This window comes from Falco naumanni, chromosome 1 (assembly GCF_017639655.2).
Source record: "Falco naumanni isolate bFalNau1 chromosome 1, bFalNau1.pat, whole genome shotgun sequence".
Lineage (NCBI taxonomy): Eukaryota > Metazoa > Chordata > Aves > Falconiformes > Falconidae > Falco > Falco naumanni.
Window position 1 is genome coordinate 71,441,085 of NC_054054.1, and position 16,850 is coordinate 71,457,934.

The 16,850-nt window shown below is 39.3% G+C and overlaps 1 protein-coding gene across 1 annotated transcript in view; it reads left to right on the plus strand.

Annotated features, from left to right (window-relative positions):
* TSPAN5 (tetraspanin 5) overlaps positions 1-16,850 on the plus strand; it is an 89,037-nt gene that overhangs the window by 45,849 nt on the left and 26,338 nt on the right. Inside the window, exon 2 of the mRNA XM_040599008.1 lies at positions 14,111-14,161. Within this exon, the coding sequence (XP_040454942.1) occupies positions 14,111-14,161 (51 nt within the window). The remainder of the gene's footprint in view (positions 1-14,110; positions 14,162-16,850) is intronic.

Sequence of the window (16,850 nt, forward strand, 5' to 3'; positions counted from 1 at the left end):
AACTTATAAGAGGACTTGTCAGTTATTAATTTCAGTGATAGAATAAAGCAATGATATGTAATGACATAATATATTAAGTGTTAGGCATTACACTGTAACTGTTCAGGAGAAATATGCTTGTTAGTTGTTTTTCTGTGACTTGTAAAATACAGTAAAAGATCTGATCACTGTGTGCCCTGCCCTGCTCCCCTGGCACCAATCTGTTGCTCCTAATCCCTCTTTGTGGAGAATCTATAGGATGAAAAAAATCAGACTACACAATTTCACTGAAGTGTGTCCTGTTTTTTGTAATTTGATGTAAGGATGTGCTCTACTCACTCAGTAATAATTCAGTGAAGAATTCTTCTTGCTAATTGAAAAAACACTTTTTGATTCTTATTAGTTATTGTCCAAGTTGCAGTCTTCCTTTTGTGGAATGGAATCGAGCACTTGCTTGGATGTGTCAATGGAAATGAGTTTATCTGCTGCGTGACACACACCTTATTCAAGGAGTAGTCGCTGAAAAGTAGATTGGGGTTAACTTGCATAACAACATTGGTGATTTTACAAGTTATGATAGGCTGGTATGTTAACTTTCACTACGAAATGAGGAGTCTTGCTAACGAGAACTTACCTGGGTGCTTACCATGGCAGCTTACCATGCCACGTGTTGTATGTGCTAAAAATGGCAGTAGTTTAGTGTAATTCCAAGGGGACAACTTCTGATGGGCAATTTTCAAGGTCACTGAGCACACGAAGAAAACCCCAGTTTGAATTCAACTACAATGTAAATATTAGGAAGCACTGTGAGCTACATACTCTAAAAAAAAGCAAGGAAAAAAGGAGAGGTAGAAGAGTCTGAGGTCCAGGAAGTATTTTTTTTATTAGTGTCTGATTATATTTTGAATTTTAGAGCCAGAGAAATATTCTGATCAATACGAAAATTCTTATTCCTAAAAAAAACCATACCAAAGTTCTGATTTTGCATTTACTAGTATTTCATTAACTTAGAAGGCTGTGTATCAGGGAAGAGAAATTTTGTACAAATTCTAAGTGCATGCATGTGGTCAGTATACATATATATAGGTGTGATGATTTTATCCTCTGTATTATTGCCTTTCTTGTATATATCTGGAGTAATGGGATGTCTGGATTACTCGGAAAGCCCTTGGTGACAGGATTTGGAAGAGTGAATGAAGTAGAAAGTATATGTCAGGGCTTAAGCTGAGCTCTTAATTGTATTGCTTCTGTCAGTTGAGATGGACCCACAGAGTAGCTGTCCTCTTACTTTGGTGCAAACTGCCAGTGTTTTCAACCCTGTCTTATGGAAAAGCTGCATAGCAATACAGTGAAGTAGCAAAAAAGACCCTTCTCTTTGTTTGCTCCAGTGTATAGGATATGCTGTCGGGGAGCTTAGGGTCTTTGGTTTTGCTCCTGCAGTTATTGCTGATTCGTATGGCAGAAGTAGGAAGAGCACCAGGGTGTCTAAGTTTGTGTTACATTGATCAGTGAAGCTGTTGAGAAAGAAACTGATGTATTTAATAAGCATATGTAAGTATTTTCTTTTGAATCAAACTGGATCAAATTATTGCATATTTACTGGGAGCCAAGAACTGAGGGAATCCTTGAACTATGAAAAAAAGGGAATCTGTGTACATGTTACATCCTTTTTTCTCCAGGAAAATTGTGATCTGATGCCTTAATTTTGCAAGGGGGATAACCATTTTAAAGAAGTAAACTGGACTGATTAACTCCATGAGAAAATACAAAAATACAGGTAGGTATTCTCAGATGGAGAGGTGAAACAATTTCAGCTGCAAAACAGATTGCTGATGTTTTAAGGTGACAAAGCAGAGAAGGGTAGGTAGGGCTGGTAGTTATTATTTTAGAAAGGCAAATTTTAATGAGAATATCTATTTTTGAAGAGGAGATACAGCAGGTGGCTTCAAATACATTTGTACTATTTTTAGCCTACTGATTCTGTGATGCAAATGGATGGCATCTGAATTAAGGAACACTTAACCATTTACCATTATGTTTGTGGGGTTTTTTTTCCACTTCTCAGTTTAACTACATATATGGTAATCAATTAGTTCTTTTAAGTCGGGTACTATGGACGTTAGCAATAATTTTGGGGAGAACCTCCAAAAGCTTCGAGTAGTTTCAGCTACTGTTAAAGTCATAAGGGAAATCTGAAAGAATTGCGCCACGGTTTAGTATGTCTATTTAGATTGCTGTGCATCGTTTGCCTGGAGAACTAATGATTCCTAATTTTTTCCAACATTAAAAAAAATATTTTTTGAACATTATTTCAGTTCTATTTTATACCTTTATATTGATAATAGATGCAGCGTTTTATGGGGACAGTCAGTCGGCTCAGCCAGCAGCCAAAACCAATCTCTCTTAGTCACTGGAAACATTGTGGAGTGTGGGCTTTCTCCTTCTGCTGCTTCTTTCACAACTCCAGCCTCCACACGGCCTCACGGCTGATCAGAAGCTCTTTGTTTGTGCATATATGTGATTACGTTGATTGAGAGTGCAGGGGCTCATTTTACAAAATTGGGCTTGTAAGTTCCTGTAGCACATCCTCAGACATCTGTGTCTTGTCAGGAGTTGTGTAGGAGAAGCAAGAGTAGGAGCACTGAACAAGTCTGTGATAGACTATACTGACAATGTAGAAGGCTATGGGATAGATTTGTTGTCCTGCATTGTTACATAAACATCATATATATTGACTCTTATGGCAGGGCAGGGAAGCAACCCCTTTCCTTAATTTGGGGCGTATCACTTCAACATATGTTTTTTCCTTCTGCTCTGCCTGAGGCGAGAGCTGGTAGTGCTAATTACTGTATGAACTGAAGGAGAGACGAAAAGCGATCGGTGATGTCTCTGTCTTCATGCACACTGTTCCCCTTTCTCTCTCTGTCTCTCCCTCTCCCTCCCTAATGCCCTGAGGGTGGCTGCTGTAGAGTATAATTACTTGATTTGGTGCATCAGAGAGAGGATCTGATGTGCCGCTCTGCACTTGTTTGTTCCCTGCCCGTTTGGCAGTGACAGGAACCAAGCAGAGGTCATGTGAGTGCAGCCAGAGGAGCGCGGCAGTGCTGGGAATGTGGTCGCATTACACTGGGCTCTTTTCATGCCTTCTGTGTGAATAGGGGTCAGCGCCGTGCCAAATCTCATGGAATTAATTTGTGATTTTTATGGAGATGTATCTAAATGGCACACAGTGAGGAACTCCACCTGAATCTGGAAAGCCAGTGTGTCCTTTCAGGGCAGGTGGCAAGGGCTGACCTACAGATGGTTGAACAAAGTTTTGGATGAAAGAGTATCGGTGAGAGTGACTTTGGGGCAAAGCAGTTACGGGCCTGATTCTAGAAAAATCCTGTACCTGCTGTTTGTATGACACAAGTTAAGTGATCTAACAGGGAAACCTAAGTTGCTGCTGAAGACATGTTCCCTAATAAAAAAAGAAAGGACACCCTGAAGAGTTAGGGGTGTCATCTTACGTGGTTCTGTTTGTGTTGACATTTAAGTGTATATTCACGGGATGCTTTATCTCCCTAGCACTATTTGGACTGAAGTATAGTTAATGACCTTGCAGTCTAGTTAATGAGCCTGCAGTTTTATGCTTTTGGGTCCGTGTACGAAAATCCTGAGAACCCAGTTTCGTTGCTGGGTATTGATGGGGCACAGCACGGTCTCATAGAGGAGTTGTAATGACACTGCCAGTGTTGATGTGACATTTGAAAGAACAGCCTGCAATCATTTAGGTGGCTACAGCCATACTAGTCGTGCTGGCTGGTTTAGACCTTTGTAGAGATAATGGAGTTGAGGGAAACTCATAGAAAACAATTATTTTCTTTCTGACGACTTTTTACTAAATGTCACAAAATCTTATTTTGCCTTTCTACATATTCCATCAACTCACTAGCTTGCAGACTGATGCATGCAATTCCAAGGCTGTCTTCTGTTGTGTTTCCAGTGAATAAATTTTCAGCTTATAGCAGATACTTTCTTGGTCCTTAAATATATGATGCTGTTTGGATTGTTAAATTCCATTCCATCTGTATGTCCCATATGTTCAGCCCTCCTGTTCCCGCTTGTTTGTGGTCACCTTTCTTCACTATGTGAAGGAAGGAACACAAGGTATTAGTGAAGAATCTTTGCCGATAGCTCCACAGTCACGGTGACAGTTTGTACAGCTGTCTGCTGCTGAAGACCTTTTCTCTCACTCTTCCTCTGGGTAGCCCAGTGCAGCATTAATTGCAATGTTTGTGCAGCAGGAGAGGATCAGATTTAAAGGTCTCTTCCTGTGTCCTGATGCTGCAGCTCAAATGAAGAAATACCTAAAATGATGCAACTACAACTGAAGACAAATAATTCACGCTCTGAAAGATTTCTTATGTTCTGGTAGTGGATGAACTACAGCACACATTAATGGGGAAATTTCCCAGACTGAATTGTTTTGAAATGGAAAAGAAGGCAAGCAGAGCATTCTGGATTTTCTTGGGCATGTTAGTCAAGATGCAAATATCTTCAGTTGTTTCAAAAAGAGGTCAGTAGATGAAATTATTGAGAAACAGGAAAAAGATGTTTGATATTGCTTTTCCTTGCTCAGGTTTTTTTTTTTGTGGTTTTGTTTGCATTTACTTCTAGAAAGTTTGGAAGTGGCTTCCAAATGTAGCTGCTTTTAAATAAAAAATGGGGCTGAAAGCTGGAGAAGCTATGTTGAATGGTTTCCTTTCCAAATCCTTCTCTGGGAAAGTATGCCACTGCCTCTGAAGTTGTCTCCTCTCCTGTTGCCTGTGTTTGTTATGGTTAGTGGCTGGAAAGTGAAACTGACACTTGCCTTGAGGTAAAACTTAAGCAATGTTTTTCAGTTAAAGGAAAACCTTCAGGAATGTTTTCTCAGATCAGTTGTTTTTTCTATGTAGTGTTATGCTTGCACTTTTGAGCTGCAAAATATCTATTTTCTCTGGTAGCTTGGATTCAAATTGCAGTGCAGGCAGGGAAGTGTTGAACCCAGTTTAGCAGTTCAATGCTGCACACGTTCTCCTTTATACCTATACTTTGCTGATGTCAAATCCTGCAAATTTTACTACTTTCAGAAATTAGAAAGATATCTTGTAGTATAAAAATAGCTAATAAAGCATTGGTTAGTGTTGATATAAGTAAAAAAAAATTGGCTTAATTTTGTGAATAATCTTGTGTAGTCTACATCAGGCACATATATGGTAACTTCTAGAGTTAGTAAGAAACAATGCACTGCAAGACAAAATGCAGGGCTGAATGACAGTATTGTCTGGAACAGAATTTTTCAAAGCTCTGGTTGACAGGCCTGCTGCTGCCTCTGGAAGCTGTACTGTGAGGTACACAGAAACCATTTTGAATACATAATAAGAATTTTTAGATCTGGGCAGTTAGAGTAGTACACAGGAAGTGTTGAGCATTGACAGTGGCTAAAAACACTATTCTTTAGAGATGTTTCCCTCTTGCAATGTTTGCAAGGTGCAAAATAATAAAGAATTTTGCTCAGTATTTACAGAATGTGTGTTTTGTAATTTGGCTTTGTGCATCTGGATTGCTGATAGTAATTTTGCACGGACATTGGAAACTGATTTTGATACCTGTTCAATTAGTGGTTTGCCTTTATTTCTTTTCCCATGTCCTTCTGAAAAACTGAGGTACGCACAGGCATACATACACACAGCTGGTATGACTTTTGAGATTACATGTTTGTTTCTGTTGATGAGGTAGTATTGATCTCTGCATCTTTGTGAAGTGAAGAATTACCCCCCTTGCATCCCCTTCTGTCCTCCACCCCACACACACTTGGTGCAGTGACTATTAGAAGTTGATATGTTTTATATATTAACATAGGCCATACACATATATGTATTCGCTGTTACAGAGTTTATAGTTCTGAGCAAGATTTGGTCTGGGGAGAGGTGTGATAGGCTATACAATCACATCAGTGTCAGGATTTTGGATACCCAAGGCTGGATTCTGACACGTTATTAAATTGCGGTGAATAATTTCCTACCTTTTTAAGCTAAAATTTCTTTATATATGTGGTACCAGTTTTTTTGTAAATGGCTTTAAACATCTTACTGTGGGGGACCTCTCAAAAAGAACCAGGAATGAACAAGGTAAGAGGCAATAAAGCTATTGTAGAATTTGCTGGAAAAAGTTCTATGTACACTTGCAGGTTGGGTTTGTGTTCACCACTTCCTTGTTGTTCACTTTTTCTTTTTTTTTTTCTTCTTCTTCTTCTTCTTCTTGTGCTGGTTTTGTTGTTTTGTTCGTTGTGGATTTTTTTTATTTTATTTTGTTTGTTTGTGTGTGGTTTTTTTGTTGTGTGTGTGTTTTTTGTTTTTTGGTTTTTTTTTTTAACTAGGAGAGCTAGATTGAACTGTTTGGCCCAAGTTTCTCTGTAAAGCTGGTGGGTGTTCACATAGTGTGCCTGTATCCAGACTGGTTCACTCTTTTTGTACCTCCCTTATCCTGCATGTGGGTTTGCTTCTCTGTGAAGCAAAGAGAATGAATCTTTGAGTATAGTCTGTTGAAACAGGGATGTGGCAGCTTATGTAGCTAGCTAGCATAGGAGATTTTGGGACTCCCTGTCCGTAAGCTATGAGCACAGCTAGAGGCTGAGACTGCTTTCCCCAAAGGAAATGCTGAGCATTCATAGTACAGTGCGATGTTGACAAGCCTACCTGTTTGTGTTTCCTGGCTCTGCACTTTTCATTCTCAGCTACTTAAATCAATTGTGTAGGCAATGTAATTTCCCATTTGTTACTAAGGTGAAAGACTAGCTCAGGTCCTTTCTGTTTGGTGTATCAAATGCCTGAATTAGATGTTACAACTTCACTGCTTGTGACTGTAAAAAGTAAGCATTTGAGTAGCAGTTTCATAATGAGAATTTCATGTATGCTTTGTTTTATGGTGGCGTTTCTGTGTGTTGTGTGTGTTTGTTGTTGTTTTGTTGTGTTTTTTTTTTTTTTAACTTCCGCTTTTAATGGACAGTAGCTTCAGAAAAGGAATATGAAGAAGAGATATGGTGGGGCTGCACCTAATAGCCTGAAGCTCAGGTGGGGTGGTTTGGGATGAATGAGATATGCACAGCAGCAGGAAGAGAACAGTCATGTCCCCTGGGATAGGAAGTTGCTAGCACTAGGCAGCAAGACAGACCTGGAAAACTGACCCATTTGCAATATTGCTTCCAGACATTTTGCTTCACCCCAGCTTTTGAAGCAGTACATGCTTTCTTTTGCCTTCATACTTTTTCTTTCTTACAAGCCAGAATGAGAAGACTTACATCTTTACATTGTCAAATTGGCTAAGAGAAATTATTCGTGTACTGATACAGGGTGTGGAATTCAGGTTCAGGGTTTTTCTCAGTTCTCTTATTTTCTTTTTGCACTTTGTTGCTGCTTGTAGCTGTATTTTAAGCCCATGCTGTTTTCATACACTGCTACAGCACCACTTTACATAATTTTTTGATAGTTTTAAAAATAGAAACAGACTTCAGGCAGAGAAGCTGCAGTGGTGGGGAGTGAGCCAGAGGTGGAATGGTACTGATGAAGAGAACAAGCCTGGATAGGAAACACAGAGGGACATGGAGCACTTCATGTAGTTCAGAACTGAAGGCAGGGAAGAGGCCCATAGAGAGATGCACGCAGCAGAATTTCTCAGTCTTCCCTCATTGTCTTCTGGGCTCAGGGAGAGCAGAGAAAGAGAGGACAGTGAAACAAACACCAATAGAGTGCAAAGAAGAGTAGAAGAGAAGGGATAGGATCTATGTGAGGTGAATGTATCAAAGTGACAGTGAATGGAGATGTCTTGTTACTTAAACTCTGTAGGCTTTTTAAATGTTTCTGTGGCGTAGTGGTAGGGTATTTACCTTAAAGGTCTCTTATTTTTGTATGGAGAAAAAGCTACTGGTTTTAGGAAATCAGCTAGATCTCTCTGAAAGAAAAACTTTAAATTCCCAAAAACTTTTTTACGGAGGAATTTTATCAAGTGATCGCTATATGTAAGTTTTGTGTGCTTTAAAAAAAAATCTGCTCCAAATCTGCTCAGCAGGACCTGAGTTTAGAGAGTCTCATTGTGAACTTGGAAAGAGTTAAATTTATTTTATTTAGGCTTGAGGGGAGTAGTTGTTCAAAAGTTGGACCAGGGGAAGTAGGGTCTAATTCATCCTTTTCCCTCTGTTTTCTAGTATATCAATTTCTGTGGACAAGAGGAGAGGGACTTCAGCCTTTAGAGACTCTTGCTCCAAGCTGATTGGCAGTGCTTAAAATTGCACCACCAGAAAGCAATAAAACAAATATATAGAGCAACAGTAACAGAAAGCAGATGTCTTGCTTTTGCAATCAAAGAACTGGAGAAAGCAGTGAGAAAATAATGGCAACAGACTGCATTGGTGGTGGTGGGAAGTATATATGCCTTGCTTACTTGTCAGACAAAATGGAAACCCCCATACTGGTGAAAATGAAAGATACATTACCAGCCACAGTACTTTGCTTTGGAATTGGGTCATATGTGCTTAATTTTTCATTAGAAGGCATCACACTAAGAGTCCTGCAAGACGGAGCAGACAGCTTTTCTCGTTGTGTTCTTGGGCCTGTTTTTCTACTTTGAAGGATTCTATAAAATCATTTGTGTCTCTGATTCAGCTGAGCAAAATGTATGGAAATGGTTCTTTTTTCTTCCACATGTGTGCATTTTGTATTGGGAGGGAAAAGGTATTACTGAGATGATTGTGTGTGAAATATAGCTTAATGGTTTTTAAAAGCTGCATGTAAAATGGAAATAGATTTGATGTCTTTTAGTCTATATCTGAATGTTGCTGTGAACTAAAATGGTAATTAGTCACCTATGCTGCATCTTCATTCACTGACTGTAAGTACATGGAGTTTTCCTGGTGGTAATGTCTTAAAGCAAACAAGAAATGGTCTTTAGGGGAATGCATTCTTTGTAAACATTGGCATAAATATGTAAATATGTATGGATACTTTGAGCAGTTTGCCTTTCTTCACCATGTATGTCTAGCCACATGAAAGTGAAATGCTCTTAACAGTTTGTGTTGAGAAAGGGAAAGTCACTGGAACTGGGGTGAATAGAAGAAGGAACAGGGCAGACTTCTGGCACCTTCCTTCCCTGTGATACTGGCCCAGGAGAAAGCTGGAGACTTGAGAGGATGTCCTCTTTGTTTTGTTTGAAAGAATGCTAACTGGCATATTTAAAGCAGAGTTCACATCAGTGGTGTGAAGGGAAGAAGAAAACTGAAACTTCACTTTAATTTCTGTTTTGGTGCCCTTTCTCTGTCAGGGCTACTTAAACATGCAACAAAACCCTTTTATGCTCTCACACAGGCATCAAACTCCTTTTTGCCCTAGCTTAAAAAGCAAAAAGACTGATTTGGCATAAAATATTTGAAGAAAGCAGTGAGTGTTCTGACTGGAATATCTCTGAGTGAGTTTGAGCACAGAGTCCTGCAGAGGAAGTGCTTTGGAAAAAATTGTTCATCTGGAGTTTCAAAATCAGTTGGGAACTTCAGTGCTGGTTTTGTGTATGTACAAAGCTCAGAAGTCCTGTGTCTTCCTGATTGTATTTCAGGATGTGAAATGTTACACTTCATGTTGTCCTAGTCACTGCTGTGCTTCTCACTAAATAACAGTCCCTTGCATTCCTGTGCTATGCTGACTTGTATCATGCAGAAGGAAATCTCACTTTCTGAATAACTGGCAGTATATAGCCATGGAAGAAACACCAAAGTGCCCATAGGAATCCTGACAGTCTCCTTGCTAGCACAGTGCACAGAGTTCTTGTGGCAACTCAAAGCAAGGGCAGAAGGGCAGGTGGGAGGTCTTCAAAGTGCCTAAATTGAGGGCTTAAGAAAACCCCAAAACCCAAACCAAAAGAACCCCCACAAAACTCTTGCGAGGAAGCTCTGGTTCTGAACTCTGATTTTTGACACGCTTCTCTGGGGGGTGTGTGTGTGTATTTTTCTGGTGGAGGTGAAATTTAAGTGGCTGCACTAGAGTTCCATCTCACACAAGTCTTTAAAACCACACATGGATACTGGTTTATGCACATGGCACATTAACCAACCTTTTACTGCTTGGCCGTGGCTGTTGTCCTTTTAGTTGAAAACTGGTGCCAAGTTATTTAAGAATCTCAGGTGAGATGAAAAATTCAGTACGTGAAGTAAATCTGATCACTCTACAATTAAGTCGCTTTCTCTCAGATTTTCTAGTATTTGTGTTAGTATTTACCCCAGCACCCTTTAAATGAAGTGCTGTGCTATATGATGCTGTATCCCTAGCAACTAAAAATCATTTTCCTCCATGCAGTATAGATTGGGAATAGATATGTGCAGCTTGAAATGCTTATTGATCAATTGACTTCTGAAAACTGCCTGTGAACTTTAGAGGTAGGGCAACAGTACAAGTACTGCTACACATTCCACTCTTAAATATATATAATCCTTATAGAAGAGAAATTTGAATGCATTTAATGTTTGTGAATAGAAAACCTATGCCTGAGAAAGTAACTACTATGCAAGTTTTTTTGTGAGTCTGTAATGCTCCAGAGGAATGTTATAATATTCTGCAAATTATTGTTTAAAAATGGAAAAGTGTCAAGATTTTACAAGCTTTGCCCCAGATCTGGTGACCATTTATAGTCAGGCTAAATGGTATTACTAGGCGTATGTGGAGAATTGAGATTATTTCTCTCAGTAGAGTGTTTTGTAGATAATGAGGCAAACTTCCATTTTTTTATTACTCATTGGAATAATTTAATGGACGTAAATGAAATTTTCCAGAATTAACTGAGATGTGTGTGCCATCTTGCCACATTCCCACGTGCTTCAGATGTGAAGAGATGATTTTTTTTCTGGTTACAAGCAAGCAGGACAAGACTATCTTGGAGACATCTGCAGAAGGGCCTGCAAGATAAGCAGCATATGTGTCCTGTTTTACTTCTGATTCTAACAGCAAAAACAGAAGGATTTTGCTAAGCACTTCCAACTTTTTTTTTTTTTTTTTACACCATGCAGAAGTTTTTCATAGTTGTCAAGAAAATCCAAAGTTAATCATGGTAAGAGGTGTAAGTCTCCTCATGAACATCTGTTTTCTGCCAGTTGGGATTACTGAGAGCATTCCTGTGTGCTTCGTTCCGATAGCAGGCTGTGTTTGTGCAAGGGTGCGCTTTCCTAGGGTGTGATTGTAGGGGCTTAGGTCAGTGGTTTGCCTGGCTCAGTATCTTGTCTCGAGTAATGCAAGTAGAGTTTGTCCAAGGCAAGAGGCGTTTAAGCAACAAAGCATGCATACAGTGATTATTTTTTTTTTCTCCTGATTATAATCTCCCAATGGGCAACAGTGTAAAAACATCATGAGCCAGAAGCTGTATTAACCTTTCAATATCTATGGATCGTCCGTTAATGTATCTAATCTTTATTTTTCTGAATGCCATTAAGCTTTTGATTTGCACAGCATCCTGTGATAAAGAGTTCGTGATTCCATCCTTAACCTTTTTCTCCTAATGGCTCTCTGCCATTGTTCCTGTTCCATCAGCTGTTCAAAAGCCAACTGGGCAAAAATTTCTGATTTGGGATATGGAGGAGACTCAGCAGCATGTCAGTTTTTGAGCCTCCTGAAAATGCTGAGAACTCAGTTGCTTGATTTTTCTTGACAGGCTTGCCAGAAGCTTGACAATCTCAGGTGTTTAGGTGCTTCAGATTAGCATAGTACAGTCTCATTACCCAGTCCCTAAATTGAGATGAGCTTGGCCTGGCCTGACACCTGTGTAGTCTGCTGTAAGTCACCTTTTGCAACCCATGAAATAATCTAACCCTTAAGTCTCAGCTTCTGGTGTAGGATCAGGACACTTAACTGGATTAAATTTAATAAAGCTAATGGATCTGACTGAGACTTGCAGCTAGTGTGTATGACTGTTAAGACACATTTGTATGCACTGATCAAATTCTTTCATTCTATTTTTCCATGCTTATTCTGTACAAAACTGTATTAAGCGCTTAACAAAACATGATGTTTTATACATATCTACAAATAACAATTTGCTCTGTCCAAATGCATCTTATGGATTTTTATAATAATGTAGCTTTTTTGCCCCCCTCGCTCCTGTTCCTTCAATCTTGATGCCTTTTGGTTATGTAAGAAAGAAGGAAAGAAGCTTGTTACTGGGGGAAAAACCCAAAACCAACCCCCAAAACCCCCTACATCTGCCTGAAAGTGATTTGGAAACTTGTACAGCTTTATTTCAAGTTTTGAATAATCACTGCAGTCAGGAGGGTAACACACACTGTTGTGGCAAGCTTTACAACTACAGAAAAAGAGCAGTCTTGGTACAGGTAAGATTAACCTTTTTTGGCTCATGTGGTGTATTACAGGAGGCTGTACTGACATTCTCAAATCCATGTCCTGTACTTACTAGACAATTAAGACTGCTGAAATAACAGACTTTCTTGACCAGCAGTTCTGTTTTTCCATCTAGGAAAATTTTCCATTTATCTTGTATTAAAGTACAGCCAAGCCTGTGACAGCTCCTTTTGAAGAATACTAGCTTGTAGTATTGTTTAAATTTACAGTCATGACTCTTCAAGTCCAAAAAGGAGAGTTTCATTCCCAGCTAGTATAGATGGGCTTCTGGGTGAGCTGGTTGGGTGTAGTGTGCATGGTCCTTCGGTCAGCTGGCAGAGCACACTTGGAGGAGAAGGTCACAGAGATGCAAGGGGGGCTAGGGAACCTCAGTATATTTGCAGTGAGCATATTCCACTTGATATGGTATGCTTTACAGGTGGTCTTGTAGTATAAAACTAAAATTGCCACTTAAAATTGCGTATAAGGAAGAAGGAATCTTGCTTTGAAGCTGTTGAAATCACTTCTGGGAAAGCTTTTTAAGCTGGTATCCCTGTGTCTTCCCACTACTTGGCAGAAAAACACTTTTGTCCTGTTTTGCAAAAGAAAAATCATTAGGATACTTAACTGTTTACGCAAGATAAAGTGTACTGTGTGCCAAAATATGTCTGTACACTGCAGTGTGGAGAAACCACAAAGAAAACCAGTTTGATGCTGGAGCAGCGTTCCATTACATGCCCTGAAGCTAAAGTGAATCTAGTTTTCTGTTTTAGACAGTGCTTGGGTTTTAAAAACTGGAGATGAAAGTTGGACAGATGGACATTTAGAAATGTGCTTGGACACCTACAATGTTTTTTAAACAATTCTGCATGATTGGTACTGTATCATGCCAAATAGGCAGTGGTGGTATTGGGAGACACAGTGCTAATTGTGCCTGTTCTGCTTGTTTCACTGATCCTTAGCGTGGGTTTTTCATGGAAACCCTGTAGTATGTGGAAGGAAACGATGTACTCCAAAGCATTCAGTGGAGTGCAGAATAGAGGGATTTAAGAAAAGTATAGATGTTGTTCCCTTTTCCATGATGGGGGAATGGTGCTTTTGAGTCTGTTGGAGGAGAAAAAGACTGTAACTTCCTTTTTGAAATACAGGAGCATTCAGTATCAGAAAGGTTATAAAATGTTGGCTTCAGGGATTTAAATTTTTTTTACTCTTTTAGACCAGTGTGTAATATATATTCCTCTCACCACCACCCACCACCCTCCCCAAGTCACGGGTTATATTGTATTTAAACAGCTGTGTGTCTGTGGAAAACATTGCTAAAACTGATAATATTTAGGACTTCTAATCATTTTCACTGGGAGAGAGCTGTGAGAACAGTTGTTTTGTGCAGGTGGTGGTAATATAATAATAAAATAATGTGTTGCTTGACTGTGGAGTTTGCTTTGAGTCTGACAAACTCAAAAAGAACCTTACTTGATTGATGCTGAGAAAGTGATGTTTATTGCACCTACTGTTCCTATGTGGAACGTCCCTGAATGAGTTGTGCAAATTTTAAATTCTTCCAGTTACAATGGTTAAGTTTTAAAGTAAACAGCTACATGCATATTTTAAAACTCTTGGTAAGCCCCCCCCGAAAAAATTGATTATCCAACAGAAAGGATGAGTCAATATGTATATATATATATATAAAAAATCCATAAATTTATAGTGCCTGCTCTGACATTATTTTTTTTTCCCCTTAGTTCCTTGGCATAGCATTTCTTGGGATTGGATTGTGGGCATGGAATGAAAAGGTAAGTTGAATCTAGCACCAAACTCTGTGTTTTTCCTCTTTCTTTTTCTTACTCTGATGAAATATTGAATAGTAACATGCCACACATTTTGTGTGTCCACACACAGTTTCTACCGAAACACAATCAAGCTTCTCTGTCAGATAAAACCTTCGCTTGGCTCACCTAGAGGAAGATCCCAGGCATCTTTCTCAAGAATGCCTTAGCAAGGAATCATGGCTGACACTTGCACATAAAATAACCATTTCAATCCATGCATGCTCAAACTGCAGTTCAGGTACTAGAACACTCTGCTACAGGTGATATTGGCATTGTGTCTCTGCTGCATGTGTCCCCAGGAATGGAGAGGGAAGCCTACATGGATCACAGGGCAGTGTCTGAAGAATAAGCCTCCTTGACTTTTCCTTAACATAGTATGCTAATTGCTGTTCCTCTTTTAAAAAAACCACAAACAAACCAACCAAAATGACAACAACAAAAAGACCAAACAACCCCCCCCAAAACCAAAAACCCCCCAGACTAACAAAACCTCCAAAACTAAAAAAAACAAAACAAACCAACCAACCAAATAAACCACCACTCACACACGAAAATCCCTAACAAAACCCAAAACAAAATTAACCCCCAAACCCAAGCCAAATGTGAGACAGATGGGCAAATAAAACTGTCCATTGGAATGCTCTGTGTTGCAAGACTGTAAAATAAGATTGGAAATGGGAAGAAAGGGGGCGGGGGAAGGAGAAAACATTTGTGAACTAGAGCCTGATTCTTAATTTGCTTGCTGCAGAGGATGGAAAGAAGATGAAATATCAAGACATAATACACAAAACAAGTCAGTATGTGTTGAATTACTGGATGAAGAGTTTGGCTTGCTAAAAGGCAACAGCTAGAATGAAAGCCAGAGTTTTCTTTACTTTAAAAGACTGAAAATAACAAAACCTGGCTGGTAACAATGGTGCTGTGATACTCAATTACATAATGTTGGGTTTTTTTCTTTTTTTAATGGAAAACACTGACAAAGTTACAAATTGGTGTTCGCTTAAGGCATAATAGCTGGCATTTGCAGCAGAACAAATAACATGCTGGAAGCACTGGAGTTTTGCCACTTAAAAATTTAGGACAAATTTTGCTGGTTCAGAAGTGAGTTGTTAACTTGGATTCTGATTACTCTGTGTATGTGCCTTGGATGTAAATATTTACAAATAGTAATGGGTAGTAATTAACTCATACTGTATACTCCTATATATACTTGTACTTACATACCATATGATACTCATGTTGGATGGTGTGAATAGGCTTGGAAAGAGGTGATTTTTTTTTTTTCATTCAGCAAAGATGCAATAACATGTTTTATTTAACATTCTGATCATACAGAGCTTATATCTATGTCTAAGTCCCAGAGAAGAATTTTGTTTTGAAGTGGCTTTCTAGAAGAGATTGTACATATTTTTTTGTATAATTTCAGTAGATAACACAAATGATTCCTCTTTAGAATGAATGAGTAGGGAAAACAGCTGTAGTCTAGTGTTTGAAGTCTAAAATATGACAATTGTACAGCTAGAGGGTGTTCTGGCAGAATAATGATTTGTTAGGTTTTACATATTTTCTATATGGAAAGCACCACCACCCCTTCCTAGGAAAAATGCATTTAATTCATAATTGTTAATAGCAAGAAGCCAAACCTCATGATTTTACTTGAGATTTGGACATCTGTTATCAAGTCATCTTAAAACCATTTTTAATCAGTTCCTGAAACTGGAAGAAAATGCTACGTTGTTTTTCAGACAAGTAAATAAAACCACCTAGAACAGTTTAATATGCACTAGCTCAGGCTCCATATGTACTGGGTTTTTCTGTAAAAATTAATAAATAAAATAACGTTTGTCTTTTTAAAGCACAGGCCTTTCCTTGAAAATGAACATCTCTCCCCAGCTTCTCTTAACTGTTGTGTACTGTTTCATTTCATGGTTGTGTCAACCAAAATGTGTAGTATAGTTGTAGCTGAACTGCAGAGCTCTGGAGCACAGACAGACTTGATTTTTGTAGCAAGAATTATGGAAAAATAGACTTGTGTCAAGCCGGTTTGAGACTTTTCTTTCATTTGGCTCTCCAAAGGACATGGAATGGCCAGAAGCTGCGGTCAGCAAGCTCAAGTTCCAGCTACTCATAGGGCCTGTGCAACTTAGTGGAGGGCAGATCAGTTACATCCCAGACAGAGCTGTTCTTGCTGCAGCTGTGGAGTTGGAGGCAAAAGCCAAGTAGGTGAAGTCTAAGACTTGAGAGATTTGTAACTTAACTGAAAACCCTTTCTCTAGCTAGACTTCTAAGACCTAAGGCTAGCCTGGGTATCCCTTGAGCATTATGGGTTGTTGTAATGGTATACTGTAAGACAGAAAAGCAGCTATGCAGAGAAGGACCTGCGGGTCCTGGTGTACACACTGTGCCCTTGTGACAAAGATGACTAATTGTCTCCTGGGCTGTATTACCAGTGTTGTTAGTAGGTTGAGGGAGGGGATTCTTCCCTTCTACTCAACACTAGTGAGACCACATCTGGACCAGTTCTGGGCTCCCCAGTACAAGAGAGATGCTGACATACTGGAGAGTCCAGCAATGGGCTGCCTAGATGACTAAGGGACCAGAGCATCTCTCCTACAAGGAGTGGCTGAGAGAGCTAGGACTGTTCACATTAAGG